General features: G+C 60.9%; 1 protein-coding gene across 30 annotated transcripts in view; it reads left to right on the forward strand.

The window, feature by feature from the left end:
- The window catches only part of ELN (elastin), a 33,178-nt gene extending 16,989 nt beyond the window's left edge, over positions 1-16,189 (forward strand). For 7 of the 30 annotated variants that reach the window (XM_068909974.1, XM_068909948.1, XM_068909946.1 and 4 more), the window contains 23 exons: positions 2,886-2,927; positions 3,756-3,824; positions 4,199-4,243; positions 4,576-4,656; positions 4,748-4,807; positions 6,704-6,808; positions 6,900-6,950; positions 8,886-9,059; positions 9,144-9,203; positions 9,598-9,666; positions 9,820-9,882; positions 10,264-10,407; positions 10,812-10,865; positions 11,196-11,330; positions 11,552-11,599; positions 12,425-12,466; positions 12,912-12,971; positions 13,650-13,691; positions 13,824-13,850; positions 14,144-14,185; positions 14,575-14,604; positions 14,860-14,910; positions 15,214-16,189. In XM_068909974.1, coding sequence (XP_068766075.1) covers positions 2,886-2,927; positions 3,756-3,824; positions 4,199-4,243; positions 4,576-4,656; positions 4,748-4,807; positions 6,704-6,808; positions 6,900-6,950; positions 8,886-9,059; positions 9,144-9,203; positions 9,598-9,666; positions 9,820-9,882; positions 10,264-10,407; positions 10,812-10,865; positions 11,196-11,330; positions 11,552-11,599; positions 12,425-12,466; positions 12,912-12,971; positions 13,650-13,691; positions 13,824-13,850; positions 14,144-14,185; positions 14,575-14,604; positions 14,860-14,910; positions 15,214-15,263 — 1,544 coding nt within the window. In that variant the 3' untranslated portion in view covers positions 15,264-16,189. The remainder of the gene's footprint in view (positions 1-2,885; positions 2,928-3,755; positions 3,825-4,198; positions 4,244-4,575; positions 4,657-4,747; positions 4,808-6,703; positions 6,809-6,899; positions 6,951-8,885; positions 9,060-9,143; positions 9,204-9,597; positions 9,667-9,819; positions 9,883-10,263; positions 10,408-10,811; positions 10,866-11,195; positions 11,331-11,551; positions 11,600-12,424; positions 12,467-12,911; positions 12,972-13,649; positions 13,692-13,823; positions 13,851-14,143; positions 14,186-14,574; positions 14,605-14,859; positions 14,911-15,213) is intronic. The other 23 variants (XM_068909954.1, XM_068909943.1, XM_068909958.1 and 20 more) reach the window with 7 other exon arrangements.
- Positions 16,190-17,053: the final 864 nt, after the last annotated feature.

Here is a 17,053-nt window from a genome sequence, read left to right on the forward strand (position 1 = left end):
GACCACGCTGCCAGGTTGCTTCACACCTTGCTGCTGGTCCCAAGATCACACCCAAGACACACCTGGGCAGGAGGATGGAAGCCAGAGCCAGGCCAGGGAGCTGCATTCCCAAAGGTGCTGAACAAGAGCAGAACCACGGTCCTTTTCCTGATTTGCCAAAACAAATTGCTGCTGTCAGAAAAGCCTTCACAGAAGGAGCCCACTCTCAGGTGCTGGAGCCCCTCACAGAGACCAGATCCTACCCAGGCAAGGGCACCAAGCCCAGCAACTTCTCCGGCTTCCCCTGCTGGGGCCCGTCGCCGCAAGAGGCAGAAATACTTGAATCACACTGACTTCCTCCCACAGAGGCAGAGTTACACTCATTAGGGCGATTCTCTTCCTGAGCAGCCCTGCAGAGATCGGATACTGTCTGGCCTCCCAGCCACAGCCCGGCTCCTCCAGAGGAGCTGCTGCCCCAGACTGCCTTTCATGGGGTGCCTGGTGCTAACAGCAAACCGCCAGCGCATGGCTCAGGCTGCACCTGGCTCCCTCCCGGGGCGGCCCCACCAGTGGCCCAGAGCCCAGATGGGGCGCCGCTGCCGGCTGACCCACTTACTGGGGAGCAACCATCAATAAATCAGAGGAGATCGCCCTGCAGGTAGCCAAGTGGCTGCACACTGAGAGCAGTGGGCAGGAACCGTCCCCCCTCCCTCCCTTGGCAGGGGAGCCCCATCCCCAAGGCCGTGCTCAGAGCATCTCACTCAGCTCAGCCAAGTCTCTGATCTTCTCACCCAGAAGTAATGTCCCTGGCCGTGATTTCAATTGTTGAGCACTCTTTGGCACCCCAATCATTCCCGAGGACCTGGGGGATCCTAATTTGTCACTTCTGAACCCTGGGGGCTGGCCATGTCGCTGGCTTTTGTTTGAGCAAGGCAAGCACGATGACATGTTCCTCTGGATCAGCAGGTACCAGTGGTTGGAGACAGACCAGAGGTTGCCAAAAGATGTGTTTTACATCCTTCTGTCTTCTGCATAGCCTTGCATTGCATGGGAGCTGCAGCAGTTGGCAAGCGTGGGTCCAGAACCAAGGAACCAAGGGGACATCACTAAAAATAATATTTTTAGTGGAAAGTCTCCTTTTTTGATGACTTGTTCCAGATGTCTCAGCCAGCTCCTGTTCTGTGCTGCCCTTGCTAAGGAACCGGGTGGCGGGTTTCCTTCCCTCCTTCCCAGGACCATCTTGCTCTCTAGGATCTCAGGCCCCGGGGCTGACGCTGCAGCTGGTTCCTGAAAGTGGCTGAAATCCTGCTTCCACCTGGTAGCACACAGAAGGGATCTGTTTCCCAGTGCCTGACCGCAGGTGTCTGTCTGTGAAAAGCCCTCTCCCTGCCAGTCGGCATAGCAGTCAGCCCTTAGCAGCTTCAGTGGCACCAGCCCCTGGTGCCAGGCATAGTGGTGGGGAGCCTCACGGCTATGCAGGGCCAGCTCAGCGCAGAGCGTTGGGGCAAAGGCTGCTCTCACATGTGGCTGGGGGGAGAGGGGTGGAGAATTTGGCTTAGGCCTGGCAAAAAGGGTTGCCACGTGACCTCCAAGTGAGTCATAAAGTGCTGCGCCTCCCCAGCCCTTCTGCAGCCAGGAAGGCCTGGCTGGCAATGAACATGGCCCCTTCTCACCACCTGGTCACTGTTCGGGGGTGACAAGGGCTTGGCATGAAGGGTGCCAAGCGGGTTCATGCATGGCCTCATGAAATCTGGTCCTGCCGGCAGAGAGTTCACGGCTGACTCTGCCTGAAAAGCCTCTGCTTTGCAGCAAACTTGTGTTTATGTGGGAACTTCTGGGAAAGCCTGGCAGGGCAGGGGGACATCTGCCCTGCACATGTTAGCTTGTAGGAGAGGAGAGCACCCTGCACTTCAAAAGATATTCATTTTATGAGTAATAACATCCTGGCTCAAGGCAATCCCAGTGCCCCCCAGCCCTTGCCTTGGCCCCTGTGGCTGGAAAGAGCTCGGTTCACGGAGAGAGACACTCTGTCCTCCAATGCCCACTCAGGCTCATGGTGTAAGAAGACGTCCCCTGGCACTTCCCTTTTTCCGTGTGCAGCTCAAAATCCCCACAGTCAGGCACCCAGTGAGGATGTGACCCATCCTTGGGCCATAACCTCTCTCCAGCCGCTGGGAGCCATGGCATCTGGAAGGGATGGGTGCTTGGAGCCAGGAGGCCAGAGGGGGAGACTGAGCAGTCCCCACTGAGTCATGGGTATCCCCGTGCTGTCCCAGGCGATGGAATCCCTGTCTTTTCCAAGGAGACAGTTGCATGGCCAGCAAATTTCCTCTGCTCCCCAGCCACAATGTTCCCTCTCCTTATACCACCCCATCCCTTCTTGATGACCTCTTAATGAGGTCACGTTTCAGCAGGAGGCTCCCAAGCCCAGAATCCAATTAAAGCCTTTCATTTGGAGTTGGCCTATGTGGAGCCAGCTGGGTACAACTCTTGCCGCAGGGCTCTCAGGGGGCCCCCTGCCGAACCTAGGTGGCGGGAGGCTCCTGGAAACATGCGCTCTTGCTTGGAAGCTAGCTTTAGGCGCTTCAGCCCTTGGCGTGGGGCTGGGAGGAGACGGCTCCTCACCATGGCTGGGAACCGCTGCTTCCAAAATGAGCCCTCACTGGTGGAGAGGGGAGTCTCCTGGCCTGTGGAGGAGCCCCGCGTGTTGGGCTCCATCACAGCGGGGGCTGTACCAGAGGGTTTTCCAGCCAGATGCGTGGCTTGGAAAGAGCCCCCAGGCTGAAGGCTCATGTTGCACAGCCAGTTGGCAAAGAGGTGCTACACCGCAGGGCAGAGGGGACACGATTACCAGCAGCAATGGCTGGCACAGCATGTGCTAACCAGCCACCTTTTCTCCTCTCCAGGTGGCTATGGATTGCCCTACAGCACTGGTAAGCTGCCCTATGGTGAGTGCCCTTGCTCCACGGTTGTAGCTCCTCATTACACCGCTGGCTGCGATAGCCACATGGGCCGCAGATCCTGGGTTACACTGAGGGCAGTGCCGGGCAGGCTGGCCAGGCTGCCCGCTGCTGCCCACAGAGGCTGCGAGAGTGGGGATCGCTCCCCGTGCTGGGGCATTTGGACCCCCCCCCCCCACAGGTTGCCCTACCCCTCGAGTCCCTTGTCTCTTAGGGCAGCCCAGTGGGAGCGAAGGCGATGCTGTCCACCAAGCACCCTTCTCCTAGTACAAGGTGGCCCAAGCCAGCGAGGCCAAGGCAATCCTCAGCAATGCCCAGGCTCCCACTTGCCTCAGGTGCAAGGAGCAGGCTGAGGCCAAACAAGGTTGTGCCTTGCCCTACCCTTTCAGTCCTCAGAGGCAGCAAGGCAGAGTGGAGGGAAAGGGAAAGTCTGATGCCCATGGATGTCTCCCGGCTGAAAGCAGCCCATCTCTCCGGGCTTCCCCACACTTCAGAGCCGTAAGCCGTTAATCTGTAGACATGTGGTGGCACCAGCGTCAGTCAGCTCTCAGCTTGCTGAGGCAGCTCGTGCAATGAGCTGAGTGTCTGGCTCCTAGGACATGTCCTGAGTGCCAGCCAGCTCCACTCAGGGATATTTGAACTGACATCTCTAGGATCTGATTCCCTGTTCTAGACAGAGGAGCTGGCTCAGGCGTCTCCACCACATCCCCAGATATGGGGGGGAAATCCTCTGGGCCAGGGGACCTGCTCTGTCTGCCTTGGCCCCCTTTCTAAGGCCAGTGCCTGACCTTGCTTTGCTTCTGTTTGTGATTGCAGGGCTTGGACCTGGTGGGATAGGAGTGGGAATTGGTGCAGCAGGAAAGGCAGGATTCCCCACTGGGACAGGTATGCAGCCTCTGTGCTCTCTTCCCAGACAGCTCCAGGGTGGGAGATGGCACAGACCTACACAGACCTCTTTGAGTGTGTCTGTATCAGGGGGAGTGAGCATCCCGGTAGCTTCCCTGGTCTTCAGACAGGACATTTGGCACTGCCTGGATGGCTGGCAGTGGGAGCGGGCTGTCAATGCATCACGGGTTGGGAAAACCCGTGAAAGGGGTTGGGAACAACCAGGACACGTGTGTATGTCACGTCCTGAATGGGGTGGGGAGGGGGGGGATCGCTGCTGATAGGAGGAGATGGTCCCTGAAATCCCTGTGGGATGGGGGTGGGCTGAGGAGGAATGGTCCTGAGGCCTCAACCTCGCTTGCATACTTCCTCAGGGGTTGGAGCGCAGGCAGCAGCAGCGAAAGCAGCAGCTAAATATGGTGAGTCACCCACCACAGACACATCTAGGGCCTTGAAGGCTCACAGCACCCGTGGAGGGAGGGTTCCCGCTGGACTCTGGCTCCAGCCACCCACAGGCTGCAGATCCTCTACTGCCCCAGCCCCCCAGCAGCCCTGAGGGGTCTGGCATGTGCTCAGGGGGCATGGAGCTCACCAGCCTTTGTCTGGTATCTGTGGGGGGGCACCCATGGTTCCTTGAAGATGCCCTGCTGCCAAAGCCCCAATGGAGAGGCTGCTGTCTCCATCCCAGGCTTGCAGGTGCTCTACATCTCCAGCTCCAGGGAGCTGACAGTCCCCTTTTCCTTTGCAACAGGAGCCGGTGTCCTGCCCGGGGCTGGCATTCCTGGAGTTGGTGGAGTGGTGCCTGGTGTCGGAGCTGTCCCAGGAGTTGGAGGTAAGTCAATATCTGGACTCAGCCCTGGGGCTTGGAGATTCATGTCCCCCCCGTCTCACACCACTGACTCTCTCCCCTGGTACTCCGGCAGTTGGAGGGCCAGCAGCTGCAGCTGCGGCAGCGAAGGCGGCAGCGAAAGCAGGAGCCTTTGGTGAGTTCCCTGCATGGTTAGTGTCTCAGCCAGGTCCGGCAGCTGGCTGCAGGGCCAAGCTTGCTCTCAGCTGTGCTTCGCTGCCACAGGACACGGCAGAGCAACGCATTAGTGCCAGAGGCTACACAGCTTAGCGTGACACATGGCTTTATCACCTGCCCTCAGCTCACCCTCTGCCCAGTGATGCATAAGCCTAGGACGCTCTCGCACACCTGGACCCCTGCGCAGCTGCTGCTTGCCTAAAGCTTAGGGCAAGGTGAAATCAGTCTGTTGAATGGACGACTTTTGCATGTGGAAGGCCGGCAAGATATTATACCTCCTCCAGGACCGGAGAGGGGCTTTATCACTTGAAAGGGGAGCTTTCAGCAGCTTGATGGGACAGTCGGGGCAGGAGGTAGCAAAGTCTTGACTGTCTCGTCTGGAAAAGCAGCTCTTTCTATAGTGGCTGGAGGGCTCCCTGTCTCCCCTGAGAGTCAGCAGCTGGGCGGTGGGAGACGCAGGCTGTGGTGTTAGCAGCAGAGAGGCATGGCAGTAGTCCTGCCACAGGGCCATAAACCTCTCTCACGTATTGGTCTTCTGTAACAGACGTGGCACGTCCAGGCACTGTGTGACAGGAGACATTGACAGCTCTTGTGGTTTTGCTGCACTGAGCTCCAGCAGGACTTTGCAGAGATGGTGTCTCTGTTGAGCTGTTGTTTGTTAGCAGAGGGACGTGATTGGTTATGTAGATCTCATGTTCGGTGCTCCTCTTGCTGGCAGGGGAAACCTATCTCACAGGAGAAAAGCGAGTAGCAAACAGTCACTCATTGGAGCGTCCAGAGGAAATGCGTCAGCACTGGGAGCAGCTGGGATTTACATGTCCTTGTGGGACAGCGGGGTCCGTCCAGCTGCCACCAGCTCCCAGGCGACCGTGCAGGCTCCAGGCCACAGGAGTGTGTGTGGGGAGCTGGGAATCCCCTGCCTGGATGTGTCTATGGGGCAGGGGACATTGCAGGAGCACCCTGGAGAGTCTCCCCAGGGCTTGCTGTAGACGGCAGGGTTCAAGTCACTGTGTGACTCACAGCCAGGGCTGACAGACAGGGCAGAGCCCAACTCAGGAGCCTGCAAGCAGAGTGGAAGAGCTAAGCCCCAGGGCAGCATGTGGTTCCAGTTGGGCAGTGCAGAGGACATAGGACTTACTGCTCCTGGAAAAGCCCATCCTGTGTCAACCTGCGCTGGTACCTGCTATATGTCAGGGGGAGCGTGCGTGCACAGCCCAGCTCCCAGTGCCCTCTAGATGTAGCTCAGCTGCTGTGCTGCCTTCCTGGGGGAGGCACACACAGACACTAGTCTCCTTGGAAAAGCAGCTGGTTTAGGGGGGCAGGGTAGAGAGCCCTGTGCTGCACCAGCTTCTGCTGCAAGGCATCTGTGCCCCGACTGCTCCCTGGGAAGCTGGCCATGCTGTCTTGGAGCGGGAGCAGAAAAGTTGGAGGGGTCTGCAACCGCAAACCTTGGCATGTGTCTCTCCTCAAAGCCATGTGCCCTAGAGCCTCCCACATCAGCAGAGGAGGCCAGCTCTGTGCCCAGGAGCTCTGGCTCCATCAGCGTCCCCCGGGCAGAGCTGCCAGGAACTGGAAGGTGGCAGGGAGTCAGCTGAGCACGGAGGACGCGACTGCATCTCCCCACTCGGCAGTCGTGGAGGGTTTAGTGGTGCAGCAGCTGAAGGTGGCTCTTGTTGCTCCCCTGAGACTGGCCTCTGGTTGTATAGTCTCGCCAAGGCATTGCTTTGGGCTGCTCTGAGCCCAAGCCCGCTGCAGCAGGGCTGCACCTTCGGCTGGCACCATGCCCCCTCCTGCGTCACTGTGCATTTTAGGGTCCGAAAAGCAGGCGAGGTCTGACTGCTCTGCTTCCTTCCAGGTGCAGGAGTCCTGCCTGGGGTTGGTGGCATCCCAGGCCTAGTGCCTGGTGTTGGCGGAGTCCCCGGCTTGGTGCCCGGCGTCGGAGGTGTCCCCGGGGTGGCAGGTGACTGTTCCCAAGAGCTTTGCCCATGTTGTGTCTCTCAGTGGGGAGCATGGGGTAGGTGTCTAAGGATCCCTCTCTCACTTGTTCCCAGGAGTTGGGACGCCGGCGGCAGCAGCAGCAGCGGCAAAGGCAGCTAAGTTCGGTAAGCGGTATCACCTCCCCATGTCCCACTGTTCTCCACAGCAGCCGGGTTATCCTAGGGACCTCTCCTACCCTCGAGGCATTACTGCATCTCCCCACTCCCCTCTGACATGGGGGACAAGGATGCTTCCAGGCAGACAGATCTCTCATGGAGATCTCTCTGAATGGCTCATGGTGAGGAAGCATTTAGGGAATCAATGTGCCCAGTCCAGCTTCTCGCTGCTCCATCTTGTCCTGCCTTTACCCTCAAGGTAGGGCCCTCCCCCTCCCTGGGTTTTCTGCAGACTGTGACAATGTTGGTGCTTTGCAAGAATCAATGGATGATGTTTTACTTGCTTCTTTGGATCTTATCTGAATTCTCAACTTTTGTTCCAAATCCTTTTTTCCAGCATCAGCATCAGAATTGATCCGGTGTCTAGGGCCTCTGAGCTCTGTCCCACCGCACAACAGGCAGAGATCCCATTGATCCCTTTGGGGCAGCGCTGCCCTGCGAGTCTCTGTCCCACCTGGCTCCAGGCTAACTCCCAAAGCCCTTTCCAGGGTCACTACCTTCCAAAAACCGGTCCCTGGTGGGATCTGTTCCTTTCCCCTCAGTGTTCAACCATCACTGGACTAAGCCACGTCTCACTAAGCTGGCCCAGCTCCCTGTGCAGGCCAGAACTGACCTCATCTTTTGATATATTTTCTAACTCCTCCAATTTTGAAGTTGTCTGCAAATTCTATCAACAAGAATTTGATGCCAGAAATCCTGCATTCAATTCTGGTCGCTCCTGGTCACAAAGGTGAGCTCCAACAGGAGCCCTGGAGAACCCAGAAATTGGGGGAGATGTTGAAGGGAAAGCCTGTTAGACAGAGGCTCTGGCAAGTACCTCTGACTTGGTCTGGCAAAACCCAGGCATCTGATAAGCATAACCGTCCCAAAAATACCTCTAGGGAGGAGAAGTCCTGAGGGGAAGAAGGAACATTGCTGAGCAGCAGCAAAGCTGAAAGGTTAGACAGAGAAAGGAGGCAAAAGTGATCCTAGGTTCCATCCAGAGCTGCAGGGTCCTTGTGTTGTTTGAAGAGTTAGTGGAAGAGGCTGCATGGTGTGGGTCAGATGCAATGGCCAGGTCCCAGGACTTTCTTCTGCTTCATCCCTGCAGCTCTTGCAAAGTCCCGAGAGCCCCCTGTGAATCATCTTCCTTGGTGGCAGCTTTCCTCTGAGAGTTCAACAGTTCCTGTCCATTTCATTCATTTCTCTTTTGCATCATGCAAAAAAAGTCAATGGCAGCCAGAGAATGCTGGGATTTAGGGAGAAACTTGGCAATGAAAACTTAACTGGTGTGTGCTCTGACACCAGCTCTGCTGGTGGTGCCAAGGACATGGCAGAGCAAGGCGCCGTGCAGACAACTTCGCTGGCACTAGGCCCCTTCAACAAGATGTGACCAAGCACTTCTCTCTGTAGCGAAAATGAGTGCCAGAGCACGAAGGCTGTGACTGCCCTCAGCAGCTTCCCAGGCTGGCTACTGCCTGAGCACCCAGCTCTTCTAGATGGTTACCTGGTGCATTCAATCCCTTCTCCTCTGAGCCTTGACCTCACCTCAAAGAGGGTCCTGCTGCACTGCTGTCTGCCCTTCCCCGTCACGCGGTTCCCTGGTCTGGTGATATCCCACCAGGCCATGGTCCCGCTGTCTGCCCAGCTGGACTGCATTCATGGCTCATCCCGGTTCTTGGCCAGTCCTTTTAAAACTTTTGCAGATTTAACATCCTTGCTGGGACTTCTTGGGAGACACAGGACTAGTCTCTCCCTTGCTGGGCTGTGCAACTTTCTTGGCCAAGGCCAAGGTGTTGGGGCACTTTCCCCATCCCAGCACTAGGATGGATCAGATCTGCCTCCGGGTCCCATGTCTCAGCTGGTGCTGCGACAAGACCCGGCCTCACCCCTCATTCCCTGCAGGAGCCGGTGTTGGCGTTCCTGGTGGAGTTCCTGGCATTGGAGGTGTACCTGGAGTGCCTGGTGTGCCTGGCGTGCCTGGTGTGCCTGGCGTGCCCGGTGTGCCTGGCGTGCCCGGTGTGCCTGGTGTGGCTGGAGTCCCCGGTGTGGTGCCTGGTGTTGGTGCTGTCCCAGGAGGTGAGTTCATGGGCTGGCATAAGCAGAGAGCTTGCTGCTGGCCCTCTCTCATCATCCTAACTCTCTCCTCTTCTACCCCAACAGTAGGTGCTCCAGCAGCTGCTGCAGCTGCAGCAAAGGCTGCGGCAAAGGCCGCAGCATTTGGTGAGTTACCTTTGTCCTGCATACGACTCGGCTGCCCATTCATGGAGGGAGGGAGGGAGGGAGGAATGCCTGCAAATGGTCACTGTGGCCAGCATCAAGCCAGAGAAGACATCCCAGGAAAGGGTAGGAATATCTGGCTCTGCCTGATGCCATTAAACCAGCTATGCAAAAGGAGCCACGTGCCCTGAGTGCAACATCAAGCTGGAGTGGAGGGAAAATCCCCCAGGTGAGAGCCCCCAGGGCCAGAGTCTTGTGCCAGGAGCGGGGCAGCTGGCAGGCAGACGGACTCTCCCTCTGCACCCGCAGCCAGCCCTTGCACTGCGCCATGCACAGAGGGGGCCGCGCTCTGCTCATCTGCCCTGGGGCTCGGCCTCATCACTGAACCTTTCTGCAGGAGCAGGGCGCCTGCCAGGAGTTGGTGTGCCTGCTGGGGTTGGTGGTCTGGTGCCTGGAGAAATAGCAGGTAAAATGGTCTTTAAGTGAGGGGTGGTTATGGTCAGGCCTGGGACAGAGCTGGAGGAAGAGCTGCCAGAGCAGGTCCTGGCAGTGCTGGCTTGGGGATGCCTGGCATGGCCACCACATGCCACCCCTGCCTCACTCTTCCCCTCTTCCCCAGGAGTTGGAGGCCCAGCTGCAGCAGCTGCTGCTGCCAAAGCAGCCGCCAAAGCAGCCAAGTACGGTAAGATGGCACCTCCCAGGGGTTATTGCCACATGTCCTGCCTCCTGCTGCCTCCCCACCCGAGGCTACCCCCTGGTCAGGGACACTGTACGGAGCCCCTGTGGGTCTGGGCATGGGGTGAGCTCTGCAGGGCTGTGCATGGAATGAGCTCCCTGCACTGTAGGGGATGCTCGCCAGAGAACTGTCATGTATGGGGAACCCTGGACCTACCATCCAAACAGATTCTCATGCATCCAGCCTCCCATCTACCTGCCCATCTACCCCACCATCCATCTACCACCCACCCATCCCAGCCTGCCATGCCGCCTCCCTCTCCAGCAAGTTCTTTCCACCTGCTGTCTTCCCATACCAGAGCCCCAATCCTTCCCTCTCTTCTTGCAGGAGCAGGAGGCCTGGCTCCCGGCGTGGGTGCCCTGGCTCCTGGCGTGGGTGCCCTGGCTCCCGGTGTGGGTGCCCTGCCTCCCGGTGTAGGTGCTCTGGCCCCTGGTGTGGGTGCTCTGGCCCCTGGTGTTGGTGCCATCCCAGGTAAGCTCCTTTCCTCCTGCAGGAGGGACAGGCTGGGGTCCTTTGGCTGTCTATTGATCTGGGGGGCTGCCTGCACTGTCGCCTGGCCTATGCCCAAAGATGTCCCTGCCTTTCCCTGCCTCCCTCCTTCTTGTTGCCGTCGCTGAGTGCCTGATACCCTCATGGAGCCCATCAAGGCCAAGGAGCAGTGGGAGGAGGAGGGAGGCAGGTGACAGTGGCTGCTGGGCTGGTGCAGAGGAAAGTCCAGGACAGAATGGCTGTGAGGAAGGCCTTCACGGTCTCCGTCTTGCAGCCATCCTGTGGGCAATGTAGACGAGGTGGGAGGGACAGGCTCTGCCCAGGACTGCTGGGGAGGGCTGGCTCACTCTGGGGGATGCTCACCGTGTCTTGCTATCTCGGCTCAGGAGTCGGAGCTCCGGCAGCAGCGGCAAAAGCAGCAGCTAAGGCAGCCAAATATGGTGAGTCGCCAGTGAAGCCCGCTCCTCCCTGTCAAGCCCCTGTCAAGCATGCAGCAGGTAGCCCTGTGAGAAACTTGCCAGCGATCCAGCCTCTTGCAGCAAGGCAACGCAGGGAGCCGTGATGTAACAGCCTGGCCTGGGGAAAGCTGGGGGCTCCGGGGTCACCCTGATGCCAGGGCCCGCTGTCACTGGCTGGGTGCAGGGAGCCATCCATGCCCACAGCCCGGGCATGGGGAGGCACACCTCGGGCAATGCCAAAGGATCACCTTAGTTGTCACCCCCCCACGCAGCCTGCCCAAAGCTGCTGCCCTCTCCCCCCTCTCTCTTCAGGTGTTGGGGTCGGAGGGGTGCCAGGAGTGGTGCCTGGGGCTGCTGGAGTGCCAGGAGTGACGCCTGGAGTCGGTGCTGTGCCAGGTTTGGTGCCGGGCGTGGGAGTACCCGGTACTGGCATTCTCCCTGGAGCAGGTAAGTGCCTCATTTCCCCCTGGCTGAGGATCAGCCTGGGGACAGTGGTGGCTGAGGATGGCAGTGCCAGCTGAGCGGAAGGACTAAAAGCTGTTGAGCCATGCAGGGTATTCAGGGGGGCCAGGCAGAGGGCGCAGTATGGGTGAGAGGTGCAGGGGGGCCAGGCACTGGGCGCAGTATGGGTGATCGATCTAAGCGTGGTGCCCTCGTTTGCTTTGCAGGCATCCCCCAAGTAGGGGTGCAGCCTGGTGCTAAGCCTCCCAAATTCGGTACGTATCTCTGCCACTCTTCCCCAGCCCACTCCCTTCAGACACCCCAGGTGGCACCGCCAGGCCTGCCCACCTTGGTCCTCCACCAGGCTCTCTCCTTGCTTTGCCATCTGGGTCCTGCCCTCCCGTCATGCTCATGCATCCCCATCGGGGCCAGATCCTTGCCCTGCCTGCTGCTGCTGCTCTTGCTTGGCTCCTCGGCCTCCATCCCCACTGCGCCAAGCTATGTGAAGGGCTTCCAGTGCTCACAGCCATGCCGGCTAGGCTGGGGGAAGCTGCTCTCCCCTTCAGGGTTTTGCTAGCCAGCATCTCCTGTAGCACCCAGTTCCCTGATACTCACCCTACTATCTGCTGCAGGGTCCCAGCCAGCCCAGGAGTGTTGACTAGTCAGCCACAAGCCACTCTGGGAAAGGGTAAAGGAATCTGGGCTTAACCAGACAGCCTGGTGGTTACAGACTACAGGATCCCTGCCCACAGGCCTGCCACAGGTGTGTGCAGAGCAGGAAAGGCCTGGGAGCTGGTGCGCCCTCAACCATGGGTGCAGAGTGCCACCCCGTGCCCCCTCTGCTTGGACTCCTTGGGAACATTTTCCCCTGCTCTGCATTGCTTGGGCCAATCCATCTCCCACAGCCAGCGTGGCCAGTGAGCCCTCCCCAGGTCTCCTCAATCAGAGTGCTGCATGACGGCTGTCAGGACCCCCCAGGGTGGGTGTCAGGACCACGCCGGTGGGTCAAACCCTGGCAAGGGGTGCCCTGAGCTCTCCAGTGCTCTCTGTTCATGCTGGGCTGTGGGAAGATGCAGGTTCAAATGTCTTTTCTCCGGCAGGAGTTCCCGGGGCCGGAGTCCCAGGGGTCGGCGTCCTCCCAGGTACGATGCGGCAGGAGCTGAGCACCTATGTCAGGGCCTCTCTGGGCAGTGTGGGTGCACGGGGCAAGAAGGTGCTCCACAAGGGCACGGGGCAAGCAGGGATGGCCCGAGGAAGGCCAGGACACGAGTGGGGTTGGGGCAAGGAGTGGGTAGAGCTCCCTAAACTAGCACTTGGCAGGCTGTGTCAGCCATGGCCCCAGCTGGAACGGAGATGTCCTGTGCAAGTCCCTCTGACCCAGGAACCATGCGGCAAGGGCAAGGCCAGGCGCTGCCAGGCCAAATCTGCCCACACTTGCTTTCCCCCAGTCCCCATCTACCAAAGGCTGGGAGAATGCGGTACCCACTGCAAGCTGCCCCCAAGACAGCCCCCATAGCCCCTGTGGCCCATCCCTCAGGACCACCCACTGCCTGTCCCCCAGACCCTCACCCTGGCTCCCTGCTGCAGGTGGTCTCGGAGTTGGTGGCCTTGGAGTTGGCGGCCTTGCACCCGGTGGCCTAGGGGCTGGTGAGTGACGCTGGCCAGACGTGGCATCGGTGGCTCCCCGGGGCCGGGGTGCGAGGCCAGGGTGCAGAGCGGAGGGGCTGCTGCCTGCCACCAGAGCTGCCCGGAGAGCTCCTAAACATGCCAGAAGCATGCCAAAAAGCAAAGTGCGTTTACAGACTGCACGGGACTGGAGGCTGCTTTTGTGCTCTCCTAGCTATGTCCCTGCAGAGCTGGGATTTGGGGGAACGGGGAAGGGGCTCACCAGCCCGGACCATTGCTGCCGCTCCAGCTCTGCCTGTCCCGAGGGAGCTTGGGCATCCTGGGAGCTTCGCCAGGAGCCTGGGCATGTGTGGCCCTGCTGTCCCATGAGGTTTCTGCCCCAGCCCGGCTGTTAGTGTGCCCGGTGTCCCGAGCTGTGTCTGCCTGGTGTGGCACAGCCAAGACACGCTGTCCTGTCTCCAGTCCTGGGGGGTACGGCCTCCGGAAGGGATGGCCACCACCAAACAGGTACCAATGGCCACGGCTCCTGCACAGCCCAGGCCAAGGGGGCAGGGGACAGTGCCGTGCCATGTCCCCAGCTTGTCAGTGCCCGCAGAGATGCAGAAGCTGTCCCTGCCTGGGGGCCCCTCCAGGCTAGTAGCCAGGGCCGCCAGCCATGGGCCATGAGCTGTACTGACTTGCTCCCGTTCTCTGCCGCAGGGCTCTTGTTTCCTGGGGCTGTTGGCAAACCTCCTAAAGCAGGTAAGAAACAGCGGGGCTGCTAGCTGCCCCGGGGAGGGGCCGTGGGGGCAGGATGGGCTGGCAGGGGCAGGGCTGGCAGGCACAGCAGCCCCCCGCACTCCCGCGCCTGACCAGGGCTCTCCATTCCTGCAGGTTTTGGTGCTGCGGGGCTGCAGCCAGGTGAGTGCCGCGGTGGCGGGCACGGGAGGGTGGGAACATGCCACCCAGCACACAGCACTCTGCCCTGCTGCCGTCACACGCTGGGCATGCTAGGGCCACGCGAGAGCTCCCTAAAGCCAGGTAGGCACCCATGGGTGCCCTGGCAAGGACAGGGGCTCTTTACAGTGGTTCAGGCCTGTTTCGCTGCCTCCCTGCAGTGCCCACGGCCATTTTTGGGTGCACAGGGTGCCACGCAGGGGCTGGGGGTGGCAGCCGCTTTCACGGGCTTTCACGCGCTGTTGCTCTTTCCCCAGGGGTTGGAGTTCCTGGTTTTGGTGTGTCACCGATATTTCCAGGTACTTCGCCTAGCTCAGTTCCTCTACTGGCACCAGGGCCCGGCTCTCCCATGCCTTTTTGCTCTCTGGGGAAAACCAGCTAGCATGTGGGGACACAGACACGCCTCCTGCAGAGCGCGGGGAGCAGCCCGTGGCCTGTACCTGGGGACGGTCCCGAGGGTGTGGGGCAGGGGCTGCGCCCAGCGATGCTCAGACTGGTGGGGTGCGGGGCAGGGGCTGAGCTCAGGGATGTCCTTTCCGGAGAAGCCTGGCCCACGCAGGAGCCTGGCCCAGCCATAGCGCCCGTGGCAAGCTCCAAGCGCGGAGCAGGCCGGGGTCGTGGAGATGTCCATGGGGTAGAGCGGCGTCCGTGCCCAGGCTGGCACTGAGGGGTTTTGCTCTGCTTTCAGGTGGGGTCGCTGGCCAGCTGGGATTTGCTGGTGAGTGTCCGTGCAGCCTTGCAGCAGAGCCCTGCAGCCCACCCAGGCCGTATGGGATGCAGGGCTGGGGGGGCTGTCCTGGCTCCTGAGGGAGGGGGCCCGAGAGACACGGCGTTGCCTGTCCTTGGGCCCTGCCACGCACAGCGCTGAGCCCAGGCACCGCTCGGAGGGCTGCAGGTGTGGGTGCCGGTGCAGGCCCTGCGGGGTGCCCGTGCCAGCCCGTGCTCACCACCTGCTCTATCTTGCCTCCCACAGGAAAGCCCCCCAAGACCTACGGTGGGGCCCTGGGAGCCCTGGGATTTAGAGGTAAGTGCTGCTGCTGCTGTGTGCCCCCAGCTGCGCTGGGCAGCTCCAGAAAGCAAATCCCCTAAACGGGCACGAGAGTTGCTGCTTGCCAGCCCGGGCTCCCTGCCCTCTTGGGAGACGGGGACAGTCCTAGCAGGATGACAGACGCCCATGCCGGGGCGGGCACCCGCACCCTTCTGCCAACACCCAGCGCAGTCCGACGCCCCGGCTCGCGCGGGCAGCGGGTCCTCGGAGCTGGCGGGTGTGCGGGGCCGGCGGCGCTGGCGCGGGGCGACTGAGGTTGTGCCCTTCGTCCCCTGCCAGGCGGACTTGGCTGTGCACAAGGGAAGTACTGCGGCAGGAAGCGGAAGTAACCACCCCGCCGGCGTGCCATTAACCTCATGAACTTTGGTGCTACTGCATGGTATAGAATGTAAATCTAAGCAAAGCAGAGATCCCCCCCTTACCCCCCGGCCCCTGCGCCCCCGGTCCCCGGGGCCGCCCAGGCCCGCACACTCCCAGGAGCGAACCCGAGCCTCTGGCATCACTTGGCACCCAAGAAGCTTTGCGGCAGCGCCAGGGGCCCGGCCGTCCCGGGAGCCCTCTCTCCCCCCGGCAGGAAGCGCGGAATAAACTGCGGGGAGCAGCATTCCCCATTGGTGCTAGCGCTCCCTGCGGGGAGGGCCTGGGCGCCCCCCACCCCGGCGCCGGCGCTTCTCCAAGGAAGGGTGGCAAGAGCAAGCCCCGGAGGATAAAAGCTCCCGGCCGCGGCGGAGCGGGAGGTGTTAGCAGGACCAAGCTCTCCATCCTGCTCCGGCCGCCAGCGAAGCGCGGGGTGTCCGGCCGGGCTTGGCGTGCCGAGGCCACCGGGTCGCCAGGGCCAGGCCTGCGGCTCCTGGGAGCCGGGGAGGGGGGTCTCGTTGCCGGAGGCTGGCTCTCCCGGAGAGCGCCCGATGCCCCAGGCCTTGCCCGGCCCGGGAAAGCGCCCGCGCCCCTGCCAGGCTCCCCGGCACAGGTAGCAGCATCAAACACCGACGGGATCTGCCTTCGTCCGCCCACCCTCGGCCCCCGGGACGGGCCCTGGGCCCGGCCGCCGGGCCCTCCACCTCCGCCGCCTCCCTGGCTCCTGCCAGGCCCGGTGCTCCCCCCTTCCTGGGTGCTGGGCGTCCCGGAGAGGTGCGGGCCGGGAAGGATTCGCCTCTCTTCATGTTACTCACTTTGATATAACTCGGATGGGACACCTTATAAAGAGGGAAAACTGCTTCCAAACAGACTAATAAAGGACAAGTTTTTAAAGGAATCCGCCTCCGGCCCGCTTCGGGGTGGCCTGCCCGGCTCTACCGGCAGCCCAGGCCTCCACGCTCCCCTCCGGCTTGTGGCCCTTCCCCAGCACCCCGGCCCTGCCCCACCGCTGTCCCCTCATGATCCTTCCCCACCGCCGTCCCCTCGCGATCCTTCGCCACCGCCTTCCCCTCATGACCATTCCCCACTGCCGTCCCCTCACAACCCTTTCCACCGCTGTCCCCTCATCACCCTTCCCCACTGCGAAACCTCATGATCCTTCCTCACCGCCGTCCCCTCGTGACCCTTTCCCACCGCTGTCCCCTTGTGACCCTTCCCCACCGCTGTCCCCTCACGATACTTCCCCACCTCCATCCCCTCGCGACCCTTCCCCACCGTCATCCCCTTGTGACCCTTCCCCACCCCTGTCCCCTCAAGACCCCCCCCACTGCCTTCCCCTCACGACCCTTCCTCCTTGCCATCCCATTGCCACCCTTCCCCATCCCCATCCCCTTGCGACCCTTCCCCAACGCTGTCCCCTTGTGATCCTTCCCCATCCCTGTCCCCTCACGACCCTTCCCCACCGCCATCTCCTTGCGAACCTTCTCCACCGCCATCCCCTCATGACCCTTCCTCCTTGCCTTCCCCTCACGGCCCTTTCCCATCCTTGTCCCTTCATGACCCTTCCCCATCCCCGTGCCCTCACGACCCTTCCCCACTGCCGTCCCCTCATGACCATTCCCACCACTGTCCCCTCGCAACCCTTTCCACCGCTGTCCCCTCGCAACCCTTCCTCATCCCTATCCCCTCGCAAGCCTTCCCACCACCGTCCCATAATGACCCTTTCCACCACCATCTCCTCACGATCCTTCTCTACCCTGTC

The sequence above is a fragment of the Struthio camelus genome, chromosome 16 (assembly GCF_040807025.1).
Source record: "Struthio camelus isolate bStrCam1 chromosome 16, bStrCam1.hap1, whole genome shotgun sequence".
Classification (NCBI taxonomy): Eukaryota; Metazoa; Chordata; class Aves; order Struthioniformes; family Struthionidae; genus Struthio; species Struthio camelus.